The sequence below is a fragment of the Equus przewalskii genome, chromosome 2, assembly GCF_037783145.1.
Source record: "Equus przewalskii isolate Varuska chromosome 2, EquPr2, whole genome shotgun sequence".
NCBI lineage: Eukaryota > Metazoa > Chordata > Mammalia > Perissodactyla > Equidae > Equus > Equus przewalskii.
In genome coordinates this window covers 32,046,080-32,064,654 of record NC_091832.1, presented here as the reverse complement: position 1 = coordinate 32,064,654, position 18,575 = coordinate 32,046,080, and the positions used below count along the sequence as shown (strand labels likewise).

Below are 18,575 nucleotides of genomic sequence, written 5' to 3'. Positions count from 1 at the left end.
TGGAAAGCAGTAAAATAGAATTTAACTTGTAAGATGTAAAATGAAGAATGGAGGCGGACTATTTGATGCTACAGAGGTGGTTAATCCAGAGGCCTTGCAGGAACCCCTCCTCCTGGATGAAGGTGGGGTAGTCGGGCGATCGATGCACTGACTTCCGGCCCTTGGAGTCGCTGACCCCGCGTGCCTCTGAACAGGGTCTTACATCTGGGCTGTGAACAGCACCCCCATCTCGCTGACGGCTGCCTCTGGTGTTTCTCCCCCCCCCCCCTTTTGTGGATGCCCCCGTGGGACCAGACGTGGAAGATCCCTATGACTGCAAGAAGTGCAGGCTGAGCTTCCCCACCCTGCAGGACCACCGCAGGCACATCCATGAGGTGCACTCCAAGGAGTACCACCCCTGCCCCACGTGCGGGAAGATCTTCAGCGCCCCTTCCATGCTCGAGCGGCACATGGTGACCCACGTCGGAGGGAAGCCCTTCAGCTGTGGCATCTGCAACAAGGCCTACCAGGTGACCCCAGGCTCTGCTGGGAGCTCTTCCTCCGTGCCTCACCTACCCTCCCTGTGGTCTTCCTTGATTTCCGTGTTCGTGGTTTATGGAGCACGTCCTGTCTCCAGGGTTTGGCTGGTTCTCATGAGGAATGCGGCTTGTAATTACTCAGGTTCTCTAAGGTGACCTGGGCAGAGTAAGGCAGTGGGGGAGCTTTACCTGGAGCAGAGAGTTCTGAGACCTCTTCTCTTAGGTTTCAGCCTTGTCATGAACTGAGTGCTGCTTTTCCCCTTGGGTCTCACATTCTAGAGAACCTATTGACCCCATGTGTTGAGGAATGTAAGAATGACAATGGGGTGTGTAACACTGCCTGGAATTATCTTGTTTAGCACAATTATTGGGTTGTTTTTTTTTTAACTCCTGGGGAAGGACTCTGCTTTTTTTAACCTTAGAATTTGGTATGTAACTAAAGTGAAACCCCAGGTGAAACTAAAAGGAAACCACATTTATGAGAAACTCTAAAACTACAGAGAAAAGAATGGTCCTTAAAAAGAAGAAAGTTGGCAGTGGATGTTAGCTCAGGGTAGATCTTCCTCAGCAAAGAAAAAAAGAATGAGCCTTGCTGGCATCTGTAAGATTTGTATAAAGAGAGAAACACAGTAGCTAATTTCAGCTCAACAAAAATTGAGAGCTAACTTTGTGCCAAGCCTTGTAAGTAAGACCTGGGCTTGGTCTCTAGGAAACCATGGAGTTGTAGGGAGATGGTCCCAAGGCTGCTCTGGAACCCAGGAAGGAGGGGGCACTTGCATATGGAGCAGGGACAGCACATGCCCCTTGCTCCAGCAGGCCTCTCTGCTGCACCTGGGCCTCTGACGCAGTGAGATATAGCCCCAGAGGTCAAGAACAGATTCTCCAGTCGGAAGGCTGGGGTTTGAATCCTGTCCCACTGTTTACCTATTGTGTGACCTTGGGCAGGTCATTTAACCCCCTGTACCTCAGCATCTGCCTCACTGGACAGACTCTGACACCTCCCTCATAGGCTTGTTGTGCGGAGTGAGACTTTCTGAAGGACTTGGCTGAGCCGCCCTGTAGTGGCCTGGAATACACAGGTGCTTGTTCCCTTAAACACCAGCCTCTCCTCTCGTGTCAGCGTTCAGTGTAAGAGGTAAGAGCGTGATTCCAGGTCCATAAACTTACCTGAGGACACTTTTCTCTCTCTCACGAGGGCCTTGTGAACTCTCCAGCTTGCTGGAACGTTCTAAGACCTAACATTAGCCCAATTTCTTGGCAGCAATTGTCTGGTCTGTGGTACCACAATCGGACCCACCACCCTGACGTGTTTGCTGCTCAGAACCATCGATCTTCCAAGTTCTCGTCACTCCAGTGCAGCTCCTGTGACAGAACCTTTCCCAACACCGTTGAGCACAAGAAGCACATCAAAGCAGAGCACGCAGGTGAACTGAGTGCCGTGGACGGGGGATGTGAGCTGATGGGGGGCGCTTGGTAACGTAGCCATGGGTTCTATTCCCAAGTCCCGCCTTCCAGAGTTAGGGTGTGTTGTGCTGTGGTCATTACCTTTGTTCTGCCCCAGCGCACCTGAAGGATGCCACACCAGTCCATCGGTAACAGTAGCTTGAGTGGCAGCGGTTCTCACACCCCGAGCCCTAGAGCAGTGTGCGCTCCTGCCCACCCCTGAGTGGTGATCGGTCAGCACATGGGAAGGGGGGTCACTTTGGTGGCAGGTGGGCCTGGCTATAAAGCCTAACTCCAGTGCTCCTCATCTCCATGACCTTGGCAAATGACTTCTCTTTTCTGGGCCTGTTTCCTTCTCTTTGGAAAGTCAGGTAAATTTGGGGATATCCACAACAGCTTGCAGTTATGGAGCATTTCCTGTGTGCGGGGCACTGTGCTAAGCACTCTGTGTGTGTTCTCATTTAATTCTCACGACAACCCTCTCTGCATCCAGACTGTCTGGATTCAGAACTGGAGCTCTTTCCCGCTAGATTGCTCTCATACATCATCAGCATAAGGATGCTGGCACTTATAGATGCATGCCAAGTGTTAGCCATCACCGCCAGCCCTGTTACTGTCCAGCCTCAGAGAGCCATCCTTCTGTTCTTTCCCACCACTTCTTTCCTCGTGTGCTTCGCAGATATGAAGTTCCACGAATGTGAGCAGTGTAAGGAGCTCTTCCCCACGCCAGCTCTGCTGCAGGTTCACATCAAGTGCCAGCATTCAGGTCAGTGCCCCTCCCGAGACGCCGCGGGGCTGGAGCCCTGGGCCCAGGGGGGATTCTCACCTCCATCATGCAGAGCTGGGCAAGCCGGGCTCAGTAGCTTAACTACCTCGTGCCTCGGTTTCCTCATCTAAAAAACGGGGACAAGTGGAGTACCTACCTCACGGGGTAGCTGTGAGAACTGAATGTGTTATAGTACAGAGCTAATAGTATGTGTACTGTAGTACGTGTTGGAGTGACAGCGGAGTTATGGTGTGTTACAGTGTGGGTTGTAGTGCACGTAAGGCCTGGCACCTGTACACATCCCTTAAGTGTTACCTGTGATTATCGTTGTTACTGCTCTATCTCATCAAATCTAAAATTCCAGCTATAGGATGCACCATTTTTGATGAACCATTAAGAAAGGAAAACTTGTCAATTAAACCGTGCTTTCTTATTACTTAGAATTTGCACGTTATTCTGAGTGCTGTTTTGGACTTAATTTGACATAGATTTTATGCCCTCTTGTAAGCACACATAAAAAGGGAAGAGTAAGAAATAAGTAGATTAAGGTAAGAATCCAGCTTCTGAGAGTAGCTTTCAGGTCAGATTGTCGATGTGCGTGTTATTCCACGTGGTGCTGCGCTCTGCCATCGAGGGCATGGTGACGGGGCACGTACTGAGGCCCTTGGTCTTGGTCTCTTGAGCAGTGTGTAAACCAGTCTCCCTTTGATTGCTGCATTGGGAATGTAGCTGCACATCCACCCTCGCCTCCTCCCTCTAAGCCATTTGAGTCCTCTGAGTTAAAAATGTGCACCCCTCCTGTCTTAGGGATTCTTCCAAGCCATGGACATGCATTCTGCAAGTCTTAATGCTGCCCCTTGGGACATGCACAGTCGTTGACAGTTACACCCACCTGCCGCCTAGCCCATAGCGGTCGTAAGATGCCATGGATCCCATTTCAGAGATGTTGTTGGAGTTGATGGAGTACAGTATTGTCAGCATCTTCATCTACAGTTGAGTGAATAGTGGGCTTCAGCAGAGGCAGATTTAGCCTGAATCTACCCTAATGAAGCTATGGCTTCAGAGCCCCTCCCTGCACGGGACCTTTCCAAAGCTCTGTCTCTATTTCCCTGTCTATAATTTTGTATTATTTTTCCTCAAGAGGGCTCCCCAAATTGTACAAGCTTCAGGTCCACCAGAACCTGGAGATCTGCCTTCAGACCTGCCTCGGCCCTTGGATCCTCGTTGCTCCTCCCCCGCCCCGCTCTTTTTCTCTGAGTCCTCCTGCCCACAGCCCGTCCGTCTGTGCCCCCTCCTCCAGGCTTGCAGCCCTTCAGGTGCTTGTACTGCGCGGCTACGTTCCGCTTCCCCGGGGCCCTGCAGCACCACGTGACCACGGAGCACTTCAGGCAGTCGGAGAGCACCTTCCCTTGTGAGCTCTGCGGGGAACTCTTCACCTCTCAGGCCCAGCTGGACGGCCACTTGGAATCTGAGCACCCAAAGGTGACGAGCACTGAAACCCAAGCAGCAGCCTCGCAGATGGTGCAGGTGATTCTGGGGCCCGCGGATGTGAGGGCACTAACATGGGGTTCCTGAGGTTCTCTGAGGCAGCTTGTCACAATGCCCAGCCTCTCTCCCTGGGGCTCTCACAGGGTCCCGAAAGTAGTACATTCATGACAAAGAGGAGCTTGGACAAGAGTCTCTCTGGACCTCTTACCAAACAAAACAGAAAACTGTAGTCTCCTGGTGGCCACAGTTGGAATGACCCCTGGGTAGAGGGAACCTGGAACAAGAATTTCCAAAAGCAGAATGACCTTGGCTTCTCCTCCCAATTCACACTTCCCACCTTCTGCGAAACACTGTGAGATGTGAGAGTTGCAGGAAACCTTGGAGGAGGGTGGGTGAGCTCTTTGTTGGACCCACTTCAGGTGAAACACTCTGCTCGCTCCTCTGGGCTGTGCACATGTGGACATGTCTGGGTTTCTCTCTTTTACCTGGGTGAGCAGCCCACCTCTCTGATGTCTCAACGCTAAGCTCGCCCCAGCCCCTCTTTGTGACTCTGCTCCTCTTACTGCTCTTCGCGTCTTGTCCAGAGAGGGCAGGCAGAAAAGGAAAAGAAACTCAGTTACTGCAAACTGATGGGACTGTCCACCTGCCCGGTCCCATGGAGCAGTCCTTTGTAAACCGTGTGCTTACGGGCCTCTGTGGGGAGCAGAGGGCAAGTCAGGGGGCGGGCCTCTGAGTGACACTCCTGGTGCCATAGCAGCCAGAGTGGCTCTGCTTTTATCTTTTTTAAATATTAGGATTCTTGGTAAGATGCCCTTTGAGGGGAAGGGGGGGCAGGATTCCATTGCTAAAAGAAAAACAGTTTGAAAACTACTGTCCTAGATGCTTTTTGATTGAATCATAATTGATCTCCTCATTCCCGTAGCACAGAGACATGGCTGAGCTTGGCATCCCTGTTTCTGTGCATTCAGGTCTAGTGCAGGGCGCTCTCTGCTCCTGGCCAGTTGTCAGGAGTTGTGGTGGCTGTGCCCTCTGTGGGCACTCTGGATGGAAGATATCGGGGTGCGGCATGAAGCTGGCCTCAGCTGCATGGTCAGAAGCATCACCATGGAGGTTCGGGCAGGAGCTGGGTGTACTCACCCACAGACTAGTTCTCCCGGAGATGGGAGCGTCATCTTTAGCAGGTGATGCAGATTTGGAAGGGGATGTGCGGCCTGGTGAGCCAAATGAGTGAGTTGATAGAAGTCACCTTTGTCCACCCGTTCTTCCTCCCGTAGCTGTTAGCTCTGTAGCCACGTAACCCCCAAGGAAGGCTGTTAGCCTGGTCGAGGTCCAGAGACACCCCCTTTGGCCAGCCGAGGCCTCTGGTGAACCATTCCTGCTTCCACGGTTGAAGCATAAGGCTAACCGCTTCAGGAGCATTGCCTTCACGTGGCACTTACCTCCGCATGTAGTCCTCGAGACAGGAAAACCACCCCAGTGAGAAACTGAGCCAGCGGTCACCGGTGTGTAATCACAGAGCCCGGGCACCTCAGATGGCGCGCTGAGCTAAATTACAGCAATTTAGCACACAGCGTTATTTAAATAGTTTGCCAGCCTTCTCTTTTGCATCACTGGTGTGTTAGACTTGCCTCTTCCCATTAGGCACGTGTAATTGCTCTCCTCAGGTGAAAACATAAATATCATCATTACAGCGTAAGATGAAACCATGTAAATTCTGTGGAGCTACCTGTGGATATTGCCCAGAGCAGCCTCACGGTCTCTCCCTTTCAGGTGATCCAAACCCCAGAGCCAGCGGCCCCAACAGAGCAGGTGATCACTTTGGAGGAGACCCAGCTTGCTGGCTCGCAGGTGTTTGTGACGTTGCCAGATTCGCAGACATCTCAGACAAGCTCTGAACTCGTGGCTGTGACCGTGGAGGATTTGCTGGATGGCACCGTGACCCTGATCTGTGGTGAGGCCAAGTGAGCTGCTGCCCCTCCAGTGGAGGGCCCTGCGTTTGCTGCAGAGAGAGCACCCCGCAGCTTGCCCTTTGCGCTCCACCCCTGCTATCCTGAGGCGGCATCTTAGCCTGGCACCAGCCTAAATGGTCTCACTTGGAAAACAGACAAGCATCATTGTTTCCATAGAACCAGCAAGGTCCCAGTCATCAACGTCAACACCACCACTCTCCGTAGCAGGCAGGCCTGTTTGCCCCCACGTCTCCTGCTGTGGCCTCTGTGACGCTGTCCATCCCAGTGGAGTGTAGCTTCTGAAAGAGCAGTGGGATAGGAGCCCTCAAGGCAGCCAGAGGGGTGATGTGCCAGCAGCCCTCCGTGTGCAGAACAGCAGGTGGATGTGGGCCGTGGCCCACAGAGTGGGGCTGCATATGCTGCCAGTGCCTTCTGACCATTTAAAACTGAGAAACAAGCACCAGCAGACCATCCAGGGACTCCTAGCCTTGAGCACACTTGCCCCTCCCTCACTTGTATCATCCTCCCAGCTGCTTGGGTCACCAGCCCCATTGTGGTGGCCCTAGGGCAGGTGGCAGCGTGTTAATGAAGGAAGGCTTCATTCCCACGTTATCAGTACAGTCAGCCCTTCCCCAGACAAAGCCTTTGGAGTGTTCCTGCTGGAATTCTTCCCTAGAGGCCGTCCAGTTGCAAAGACCGTCCCTGCCTTTCCAGGATGGTCTCCATGCTGTTCTGTACCTGAAGGCTGGTTCCTGCGGCTTTTCCATGTCATCCTCATCCCCTTTCCCTAATCAAAGCCTAAAACTCTCCTGACCTGGAGGCCTTGCGCCTGCTCTGGATCACGTCCTGTAGCTAAGGAACCAGCGCCAGGTGGAGCAGCGCCCGTGACTGCCCCTGGCTCTTCCTCCTGCCACGGTCTTTCATGCACCGTGAGTGGCCTGCTGTCTGAGCTCTTCCGGGCTGCCACTGTTAGTGCAGGTCAGTGATCCCTTGGAGTCTGAATTTCACAAAGCTTTTTTATCTTCAGTTCCTAAAATATAATCTGATAATTAATGGTTTGTGGGATCCATTCTGAAGTGCAATTAGATGGATGTAGGCTCCCGCCGTTCGGAGGGAATTACTGGCGTTTATCTTCCTTTCCTCGATGCCAGAAGGTTGAAGTCTGCTAGTGCAGTGTCTACACATCAGGCAGGGCCCCCTGCCACATTGTGTGGCCTGACCCCTTGCGGAGGGCAGGGCCCAATTATATCACTCACCCTCAAGCTACAGGCTGGCAGAACACAAGCCACCCCTTTTTTCTAAGCACATGTCACATTACCAAGTACAAGCAGGGGTAGGGGGTCAATTTGTGTCATGGTCGGGACTTGTATTGCCATCACACATTGCTGGGGAGACCGAAGGTGGAACCTTAACAGTGACCAGTGTGTTCGTGTCTGGCCATCCTGCTTTGTGCAGGCAGCTGGGCCACGTACCCCAGGCATCTGCTCCTGCCCCGAGTGGGTCCTCATTTCGATATGCAAATCACTTGAGCTGGTCTGCTCAGGGATCTTCCCATTCCGAAGTAAATGAAGTTTTCAAAGGCATGTTGGCCTCGAAAGCCGAAAACTGACCAGAAGATGGTGCTCAAACCTTTAAGACTTCGCCTCCATGGAAGGCCCTCAGTGCTTCTGCCGAGACTGTCTCTGTCTTAAGGTTTTTCAGTCCAGTGAGCTGTCAGAGCAGGAGAGCTCTTGATCTGCAGGGGCGCAATGGCTCTGAATCTCTCCTGGCACCAGAGAAAACCCACTGACAGTGGAGTGGCCCGTGCCACAGGGCCTGAGCCAGGCCCAGCGGACGCGCTCCTCACAAGCTGTGGGCAGGACTCCTTCCAGCCAGAAAACAAAAGAAAGTCAAAAATTAATTGCTGAGGGCCTGTAGGGGAAAGTGATTTTTCTTTTTAGAAAGTCTTCTGAGTAATGAAAACTATATGTTTTAAATCCAAGTTTCAGATCCTTTTGGGTACTGAGAGGCCCTTTCTCGGGTTTCTGACAGAGACCCAGATGGTGTCAGGACACTCAATTTCTTCCGGATCACCAGACTTGCAGTTGCTCTGCCAGGAGCGATGGAGAGCCGGCCTCCCTGCGGGCTGCACTTCCCTGCGGCACACTCGGCAGGAGGCACGGCCCCTGCTGGTCCTCAGCGAGACGGAGGGGTCCATCCTGAGTCCAGCCTGCTCTGAGCGCACCTCCGCAGGACGCCGCACTGCCAAGGAGTTCAGTGTTGCTCCCTGGAGACGCCCGCGCTTGGATTTTATTGTAGGAAGAGTTTTTCTAGCCATTTTATTACTTTCTCGACTTCCGCCCAAGAGCCCTTCTGAGTTGCCGCCGCAGAGGACATTGTCACCTGTCTCTTTAGTCCACACCACTGGTCTCACATGGCAGTGGGGTTCTCTTTGCCTCGGTGCTATGGGTGCTGCCCTGTGGCCTCCGGGCTGACCCCTGGGGCATTGGCAGGGGTGTGGAGGAGTCTGGGCTTCTTGGGACACTTGGATTTGTTTGGGGGACCCCAAACCTCCCTGCTCCCAGAGAGCATAAGGCAGCTGGTGGGGAGGGACGGGCAGGCAGACTCCAAGCTGGAGCCTAATTCTGTGGGAATGATGGGGATCCCTCATGGAACAGGATTTGCCCATCCCTGGTAAGTGAGAGAGCAAATAGATGAGTCAAGAGCAAGGATTGCTGTAGAATGCTGGGACTGGCCAGGTACGTGAGCAGAGCCGGGGACCAGAGGGGCAGCGACACAGGGCTGTACTCGTTTACTGTATAAAGCCTCTCTCTTCTGTCCCAGAAGCTCTGTGGTTGGAAAGCTGAGCCCAGTGAGTATCATGGTTACAGTGTACAGGCTGGGTTCCTCTGTTGATTCAGGCCCTCAGGAAGCATTCTGACTCTCCCTCCCACCGACCACAGAACGCACGTCAGCCTCCTCCCCCAGGGGAGGGCTCTGATGTTCCGGGGGTGAGGGATGAAATGAGGTCCAGCCCGATGGGGGTGAATGGGGAGACAAGGTCCCTGTTCTCTGCTCACGGTCTAAAGCAGGAATGCTCCCAGAGTCGAGGAGAAAGATGAGAGGGACCCAAAGAGTCTCTCACCCCAGGTGATATTGCAGTCACCACAGGCCGATGACATGGTAATGGGGTGGCTGTGCCTTTAAATCTCATGTGCCTGAGGTTTGTAGATTGACTAAGGGATGTAAGAAACTGCTAACCTTACAGAGAATGGGTCTAGGGGATAAGCAGTATTTCTAGTAAATGGACTAGACAGTTGGACTGTGGTGGAGAGAATACTGAGAGGCTGCAAGCAGGCCTCCCAAGGGAAGAATTCAGCAGCCCAGCCCCGCTCCACTTGGCCCAGTGTATCCCTGGGAGAAAATGGGAGTAAAAGAAAGATCCGGGGTTGAAGGGAGTGTCGAAGGCAAGGTGATAATTGTTTTGTTGCCATGGAAAACCTGGAACTGGTAGGACTTGGGCCAAAAGCTCAGAAGAACAGCCAGAACCCAGAAGCTTGCCACACCTACGACGGGGCCTGTAAGGGAGAAAGGAGCTGTCTGTGCTTTGGGGACTACGTTGTCGGGGGGCGGGAAATCATCCCTGGGCTAATTTAGATCACTTCCAAATCGTGGAGGTGTTTATTGTTTCCTTTACAGAGGCCAGCCCCACCTGCCACCACCCATGGCCAGGACGGCTAGCCAGCACGTGATGCTGTATAAATTGGATTAGAAACCATTATTCATGTTCAACTTGCACTACTCTATATAAATAAAATATGTACTTTGAAAAAAACCGTGCTGCCTGCGTTTCAAATGGACTGTGATGATATAGAGCTGTTTTCTCTGGTTCTAGGCAGCTGTCAGATGGGAAGGCTTGATAGGCCTGGTTTCCTAGGAGCTTCAGGCCATGGTGGCATGGCCTGGGGGTCAGGGAGGAAGCTCTCCTGCCATGTGGAGTCTCATTTCCTAAACCCTCTCCCAGGGAGCAAGTGTGGTACAGTGTCTCAGAGGCAGGCTTTGAGTCCAACCTGGGTACATCCCAGCTATGCCACTTCTTGGCTGTGTGACCGTGGGTGAAATGTTACCCTCTCTGAGCTCCCTCCTCCCTGCTCCCATCTATAAATGAGGGATTACTGTACTTACCCCACAGAATTGTAGTACAAATGAAAAGCCTGGATTTAATGAATTTAGTGTTGGAAAGTTTAGTCGTTATTAATAAAGTCCTTCACAGACGAGTCAGCCGTTCCCTGCAGTTTCCAGCGCTGAGGAGAGTGTTCATGCCCGCACCTGTACGGGTCTCTCCTCTTCCTCTGTCTCTGAGTCCTTAGGGATCCTTGTAACACCCACCGTGTCATTTATCTTTGACTCTCAACTGCCCCCAGAGCACCGAGTGCTGAGCACATGACTGTAAAATGAGCAGAAACCTTTCGTGGTGAACAGGTGAAAATGCCACATCGCCGACAGCCAACAAGGAAGCGAGAAGCCGACTCACAGGGTGTGCAGAGTCTCTGCAGTGGGAACCCAGCATGGCAGGCAAGGGGAGGCGTGTCACATGCTGCAGCCTCTGGCTCAGGTCGTCCTCGAGGCCGGGAAGGCAGGGGTCCTGTGCTGACTTCTCCTGGGACAGCGCCGGGGTAGCACGCGTCAAGCCTTGTCCAGAGCCCACAGGCCCGAGGAGAGAATGCCCCTCCTCCCAAGCTGTGTCTTCGGAGAGAGGCTGGAGCCATCTGTTGTGTGTGGAGCAATAATCCTAAGTGTCCAGGCAGCTGCAGGGGTCATTGTGACCTGCCTCGGCTCCAGCCATGAAGGTGAGCGTGCAGAGGTGGAGAGCAGAGGGAGGACACGGGCCCTGGTGATCTGTTGTCTCAGGCCAGGCCAGGGCTGGCTGTGAGGGGCTGAGCAGCACAGCGGAAGGGTGTGGACCCCAGCTCCCAGCCCACCTCTGCACGCCCAGATGCCCTTGGGCTAGTGTCCCTCACAGTGGTGGTGAGGAGGAACCTAGCCATCCTAAAAGGCGTGGCATAGTGCTCATGCTTCGTAAGTGGTGTCTGTGAATGTCTCTAAGATACGTTAAAGGAGCCTGGGGAAAAGGGCAGGGAAGGGCAGGAGGGGGCTGCCTGCGGTGTCCTCTACAGGTAGAGGCCTGCAGTGGAGTGCGGGGGTGTCCGGGACCACCGTGAGGTTTAGCCCTGTGGGCTGCACTACAGTAAACCCAGAGCCTCTGTCCCAGACCAGAGCGAGTGGTAAGAGAGGGGCACAGCGCCGCCCCAGGCTCTGCAGCTGGGGGTCACATCGGAGTAAAGCACAGGTGGGAACTCGTGTAATGAGGGCAAGGGAAATGGGAATGCTGGAGAGTGATTTCCGGCCTTCCCACTTTGCTGCATGAGCTTGCTCGGGGTTTTTGTGTGCTGCTCCTCCCAAAGCCCCCCAGTACCTAGTTGTGTATTTTTAGTTGTGGGTCCTTCTAGTTGTGGCATGTGAGACACTGCCTCAGCATGGCTTGATGAGCGGTGCCATGTCCGTGCCCAGGATCCAAACCAGCGAAACCCTGGGCCGCCGAAGCACAGCGAGCGAACTTAACCACTCAGCCACAAGGCCAGCGTCTGCGTGAGCTTTCTTAGTCACCGTTTATCTTACCCTCTGTGAGCTTGGACTCAGGGGCGTGTTTGGGTGAAAAAATGGCTGCATGCGGACTTGTCCTAGACCAAGGGTCTTCACCCTTCCTTGGGAAATACCCTAGGACTCAAGGTTTCACCGAGAACCAAGTTCATTTACTTCTCGTGAGTGTTCTCCAGGCTTGTGCTTGTGCATCTCTCCTGTCTTCTGCCCTGCCGCCCAGTGCTCCCAGAGCGTATGTCCCCTGTCCCCTGAGACAACTGTATCTCTTCCACGTACTTGGCGTCACTGAGCTCAGGGTGCTCGGCCAGGACCAAGCAGTGCTCCTCTCACTTGCCCTCAAGGCTGCTGAGGAGGAACCCGGCTTCCACATCTCACCCCTGCCAGCAAGGTGCTCCCCAAGTTACCTGTCGGCTGGGGTATCAGAACATCCTCCTTTCTTTGTCCTCCAAGGAGAGATTAGCAGAAGGCTGAGAGCAGCTCGCCAGCCAGGGCTCCCCGGCCGCTCTGATCAAACACCACTCTGCCGCCTCTTCTTGACTGGTTCCCCCAGCGCAGGCCAGAAACAGCTGATCAAACACATCAGGACAAGGTCAGTCCAGGGACCCACAGTCCCCTCCAGGGGAGATTTCATAGACCTGCCATCAGGAGGGTCTGATAAAAATGGGTAGGGGGCGGGGAAGAGGGCCCGTGGGGCTGGCACAGGACTGAGCAGCTTTTCATTCCATTTAAGGTTGAAACCTCTGTGCTCCACACAGGGTCCAGACCAAAGCCAGCATTTCCAGAGAGGCCAGGGCTGCTGCTGCCTGTGAGGCCAGGGAACTGAAGCGAAATGTGCATGCACGCATGACTGTGTGGGGGTGAGAGAGATGTCAGGTAGGAGCGAGTGTGGGTTTGGGAGCATGGGATTATTAGATTGTCACAGGATGACTTAAGATCCTCCCTCACTAAACTGTGACCCCTTCAAGGGCAAGAACTGTGCATTATCCTTTTTGTTAACACACACACACACACACACACACACACATGCGGTTAGCCAGGCACATCAGGTGTCTTTTAGACCTGAGGTTCTGGAGTCTCTGCAGTCCTGTTATGTGCTTAGTCCCCTGCCAGATGCTGTAGAGGTTGGGGCTGGATCAGGCTAAAATGATGCGTGGTGCCTGCTCCTAGGGGACTGATGACCTGGTTGGCCAGGCAAGGATAACATCGGTGTGAGAAACAAGGACCCAAAACACCCATGCCAGTCCAGACTCAGGCCTAAAGTACCCATAAATGCTGCGTTTCTCTCTTTTTCGTCTTTTTCATGGAGGAGGGGGTGTTAATATTTTTTAGAAATCTTCTCATAATTAATACTTACTGTTATTAAGTGCTCACCACGTGTTGGACACTGGATGAAGAGCTTTATGTAATTCTTACGTCACCAGCACCCTGATGTGTAGGTGTGGCATGGTGAGAAGCTCCCTGATGAGTTATGTGGCTAGTGAGCAGCACAGTGGGCTCGAACCCTGGCTGACTGATTCCAGAGCTTGCTCTTAAACACCATGCCACATTCAGGCATTTCTTGCCTAATCCCCGGTCAGCCATACTTCCAGTTCTTAAGCAGCCCGGTGTGTCACACCTGGACTGTTGCCATAGGCCTGCCATGTCTCCCCACCTGCCCTCTCCTTTCTCTTCCCTTCTGTCCTTCCTGCCTGAGACAGCCAGCCAGGCCTAAAACTCTGCTTCTCTCAGCTGGAAACTTGGAGTCCCAGTAGCAACAGGAGTCATGTCCTTTGCCTTGTTTGGGGACTAGATTGTTGGTGGCATAGGGCCTGTCACTTTTTTGGGCCCCTGCCGCTCTCACAGTTTCACCAGCCCTTGGTCGACCCTTGATGACGCAGTTGGTGCTCTTCTGGGAGGGCAGAAGGACAGCTGCAGGTCCTGCCTGAGCCCCTGCGGGGGCAGCTGAGCCCGCACGGTGCCTGACAAATGTGCAAGGGCCATTCCCCGACCCAGGCCACTCTGGGAAACATCTTGTCTTCTCTGACTTCCCCATCTCCCCCTAATCCTGGGCTCCTAAAGGAAAAATGTTTTCAGAAGAACAGCCATTTTACTGGAGAGTATTGAATCAGAAAACTTTATAAAATGCCGTGGTTCAGAGCCCCGCTTGAGAGAGATTCAGCTCTGAGTTCAGATCCCCGCTCTGGCCCTTGTTAGATGTGTGACTTTGAGTATGTTCATTTTTCTTGTCTGTAAAATGCAGGTAATACAAACCCTTGGGGTAAGTCTGGAGATTAGAAGTGGTGCATATAAGACTCCGGTACAGGTCATGGCATGTAGCTAGTGCTCAATAAAAACGATACCACTCATGCTGTCAGGACCCAAAGTTGCGGGGTGGTCCCTGCCCCAGTGCAGAGACCCACTGGGTGCTTCTGAGGCTCAGGAAGGTGGGCTTCTGTGGGGAGTGCAAGGTGGAAAAGAGGGCAGGCTAGACAGAGTCCTTGGAGGTCAGGCCTGGTCTAAGCTGTCCCTCTATCCCCCATTTCCCTGGGGTCCAGCACATGTCTGGTGCCAGGGAACACCCATTGTACGACTAGGTGAGTGGCAAAACCAGGCGAAGGGCCGGGCTCCTCCTGCTGCTCCCAGCTACGCCAGGACCACCCAGAGCAAGATCCTATAGCCAAAGGGTGTCACAAATGCAGGCGTACTTCCTGGATCTGGCTATGCCCCAGGTCCTGGCCATGTGGCCCCCGTGGAGTTGATGTCTTGTTCTGGCATCAGCAGCACAGGTTGTTTTGACCCATTTGGTGCCCCCGTTTCTGTCCCAGCATGGCTATTGGCCTGGAGTGAGAGAGGCCTCACCAGGTGGGAGTCAGGCTCTCAGGCAGGCGGGGCACAGGAAGGAGAGGGAGTGGCAAATGCTTGGACCAGCTTGGCCTCCCTCGTTTTTGTATGGGTATCAGTAGTCCCATAATGCCTTGCTCGAGTAGCGCTGCTGTTTTTAGATCACTTTCATACACATTATTGATCCTGCAGCACCATGAAAGTATAGAGTAAGTATCCTTATTGTTACCCCTTTCACAGTGAAGGAATTCAGACGCAGCCTCCTCTGTGGACTTAAGAGTCCTCAGCTAGTGGGAGGTGGAATGGCAGCCCAGTTTTCTGACACCACATGTAGGCTTGTCCCACCTCACCTTGCTGTCCCTTGTGTCTCTCTGGTCCCCGTATTCAGAGCACTTTTCCATCGTTTACTTTCGTGACCCTGGCAGCAATGCTCTGAGACTGGAGGGGCACGAATTATTTGGCAAATGAAGAACTCGAGGTTCCAGAAGCCCACGTTGCTCCATCTCATGGTAAGTCAGTAGCGGAACTGCCATCGGAGCAGCTGGACCCCATTACACCCACTGTGCAAGGAAAGGCACAACTTCGGCCAGGGCTCAGCCAGAGTCCTCGCGGCAGGGGTGGGCTGAGCGCTCCCGTTTGTCACCCTCTGCCCTGGCCAGGCCGTGTGCACATCATCCCCAACGTAGACACCACATCTGTGTTCAGGTCACCAGAGGAGCACTGTCCCATGGGCTTCTCTGTGATGAGGGAAATGGTTTATTCTGCACTGTCCCACATGAATCCACTAGTCAGATGTGGCTTTGAGCACTTGAAATGTGGCTAGTGTGACTGAGAGACCACATTTTAAACTTTAATTTAAATAGTTGTGTGTAGCTAGTGGCTAATGTATTGAATGGCATAGAACTAGATGGAGACTCAGGGATGAGAGTCAGACAGGAAGTGGCTGAGCCCAAATTCAAAGCCAAGTCTGTCAGACTCCCAAGCCCATGACATTTCCACTGGAGCCCAGTGTCAGGAGGGAAATGCACTCGGGCGTAAATATTGGCTGCAAGGGTCAGAATACTTCTGTTTCATTCATTAAGGCTGTCCCCTGCTTTATGCTCGTACTGTTAGCACCATCGCGGCTCTGTGCCCTCGTCCGTCTGCATCCTCATCATTGTGGATTCCGTTTATTGTTCCAGGGGCTCCACCTCCATCGTGACTGATCCTGATAATTATAATGACGATCCTGTTATCCTGTTTACATATGAGTACACTGAAGCTCAAAAGAGTCGAGAAACTTGTCCAAGCTAGGTGGGCTTTTGCTGGAGGAGTCACGGTGGTATAAATACAAAATGCCTGGTTCTTGCTCCTGTTCCTCTCCAGCTCCAGAGCAGAGCTAACCTGAAATTAGCAGGTACCACAGGACAGCCGGCACGCCCTCTCCCTCCCGGCTTTTGAGAAGACACCATCACAGGAAGCATGCTGCCTGGGTTCCAGTGGCTGTCTGCGTGGAGGGCTGGCCAGCTGGCATGTTCTTGGGGCAGGCTCACCTTTGGATATTTGTGGCTTTCTGACATTGCAGGAGAAGGCACTTACCTCAATTAAACACATTTTTAAAAAAGCCTACTATAATCTTAAATTCGAGTTTTGTTTATCTTGGAACTAACAAGATTTGTGGCAGCATGCCAGCACATTTATAATAGAAGTCGTGGGGAAACTAAATTCACTGTCACTCACAAGCTGCATGACCTTGGACAAATCTCAGCTCCACCCCAGCGAGTGGATTAGATAACCTCCAAGGGCCCTTCTCCAATAGTCTTTGATTCCTTATGTAGCATGGATCGTAGGGAAATTGGCATTCTGGGGCTGACTCTGCCAGCTTCATGTTGTGCAACTTACCTCTGAGCCTCGGTCTCCTCGTCTGTGATGCTGCCACCTCCCGGCTTGGCCCACCATCTGGCGAGTGTGCAGTGAAGGCCCCGATGGGCTTTTGTGCTGCATGCGCAGTGCCCAGCAGCACTCACTGCCCTGCTCGGGGGAGGAGACGCTGGAGGAACCCCCTGTCCTCAGTGGGAGGGCAAACATGTCCTCTGGGGCCAAGGTCCTGCCACAGGTGCTGAGAGCTACGTGAGGAGAGCCTCCCATAGCAGCTCCGTCAGGTACAGCCCTGCCTGCCCCTCTCCTTCCTGGGGCCTGGGCCTGGCCCACCGCAGGCACAGCTGGGAGGAGCTGGCAGGGAGGGAGGGGCGAAAAAGCATCTAGGCCTGGAAGAGGGAAGCTTCCCAGAGCTAGTGGAGAGGGGTTACCCCATGAGGAGAGTGGGGCATGGGGACAGTGGCTCTGCCGTCCCTGTGAGCCCTGGTCTGAAGCAAGCCTGGGGTGGCCCGAGGGCTGCGGAGTCACACGGTCTGGTATCAGCCTGCTACAGCCAGTGCTCTGGGCTTGGGCGAGCCCCTTAACCTCTCTGAGCCTTATTTTCCTTTTCTGAAATGGAGAGGATCACGGTACTTGCCTGCCTCTTAGGATTATAAAATAATACTCGTGAAAGCCCTTGTGTGGCCAGAGAACAGGCTCAGTAAATGGCTTCTCTGGGCCTGACCCCAGAAAGGCCGGCTTGCAGGAGGGGCTGTGCTTTGTAGTCAGGACTGCAGAGCCACAGGGCAGCAGGAGGGGCAAGTCGTGCTCGGGGGTAGGGGGAGGTCCCCCCGGCCTTGGTTAGGCTGCGGCCTCCGCTCCTGCAGGGAGAAGCAAGGCCTGAAGCCTGGTATTGTGTGTCCTGAGCCTTCTGGGTTAGGCCTCGCTGGCGGGGCAGTCAGGACCAGAACCCCAGGTTTGTGAGGGGCTTCCTCAACCCAGCACTCAGGAGGCCTGAGGAGACAGAGCCCCTGGACCGCACGGGCTGCTCCCTGTCTCCTGGCCGGAAGCTTCCCCACAAGCCTTCCTGGGGGGTGCACACGCAGCCTACCAGGGGGAATGGGGAGGTGGCAGGCACTCAAGGCTCCCAGCGTGGGGCCCTCTGTACCCTAGCCAGGCACGCATACTCAAGGTCAAACTTATCTCCAGGCCTTGTCCCCAGCCATCCCGTCCCCGACCCATGCCCTCCGCTGGCCTTTTCCCACCAGCTTCTCCCAGCCCTCCAGGCCCAGCCCAGATGTCTCCCACCCCAGAAAGGTGCCTCGGGTCAGCCCAGCCAAAAGGGTCTTCCCCTGGCCCCCCTGATACCTCGTGTGACCCACATTGTTGAGCGTGCGCTAATTAGTGTTCACGTCTTTCTGTTTGTTTTGACTTTTTTGTGTGGTAAAATATATATAACAATTTACCATTGTAGCCATTTTTAAATGTAGAGTTCAGTGACGTTAACATCATTCGCACTGTTGTGCAACCGTCACTGCCATCCATCTCCAGAACTTTCTCATCATTTCACACTGAAACTCTGTACCCATTAAACATTTCCATCACCCCTGAAAGAAGCCCGTATGTGTTAGCATCCCTCTCCTCCGCCCCCCGCCCCCGGCCCTGGAGACCACCCACCCCCTGGCGCTCTGAATTGGACTAGTCTAGGTTTCTCATGGAAGTGGAATGACACGGTGTTTGTGTTCATGTCGTGACCCTCCACAGAGCCTGGTGCCTCTACTGAGTGACCGGGTAAAAGGGGCAAAGAACAAGGATGACGCCGGGCCCAAGGCTTCCCGAGACAGACCCGGTCCCGCCACGCCCTCCCACCCAGCACTAGAACGCCGTCATTCCACAGGGCCTGCTGAGCACTTACTGCGGGCTAGGCTGTGGTCCAGTGCTGGAGACACCGCAGTGAGCGGAGCAGAGGAAAGGCCCTGCTCTCGTGGAGCTCGTATTTCAGTGGGAGAGCAGACAGTAAGTGCACAGTGTGCTGCGTCATGCTGAGCGTCAAGGAGAAAGTTAAATGGCAGGGGTGGGGTGGAGGCACGTGGAAGTCAGACGCTGTTGCAGTTT

At 53.7% G+C, this 18,575-nt stretch overlaps 1 protein-coding gene and 1 long non-coding RNA gene across 5 annotated transcripts in view; both read left to right on the top strand.

Annotated features, from left to right (window-relative positions):
- Positions 1–9,978, top strand: part of ZBTB40 (zinc finger and BTB domain containing 40) — a 77,432-nt gene extending 67,454 nt beyond the window's left edge. For 3 of the 4 annotated variants that reach the window (XM_008537082.2, XM_008537083.2, XM_008537084.2), the window contains 5 exons: positions 295–509; positions 1,780–1,942; positions 2,641–2,727; positions 4,028–4,254; positions 5,986–9,978. In XM_008537082.2, the coding sequence (XP_008535304.1) occupies positions 295–509; positions 1,780–1,942; positions 2,641–2,727; positions 4,028–4,254; positions 5,986–6,180 (887 nt within the window). In that variant the 3' untranslated portion in view covers positions 6,181–9,978. Of the gene's footprint in view, positions 1–294; positions 510–1,779; positions 1,943–2,640; positions 2,728–3,534; positions 3,715–4,027; positions 4,255–5,985 lie in introns of those variants that run through there. The other variant, XM_008537085.2, reaches the window with a different exon arrangement.
- Positions 9,979–12,257: 2,279 nt separating this feature from the next.
- On the top strand, positions 12,258–16,227 carry LOC139080197 (uncharacterized). Its single transcript, XR_011534499.1, has 4 exons — positions 12,258–12,393; positions 12,560–12,677; positions 15,013–15,133; positions 15,806–16,227. It is a non-coding gene; the product is annotated as an uncharacterized lncRNA (long non-coding RNA).
- Positions 16,228–18,575: the final 2,348 nt, after the last annotated feature.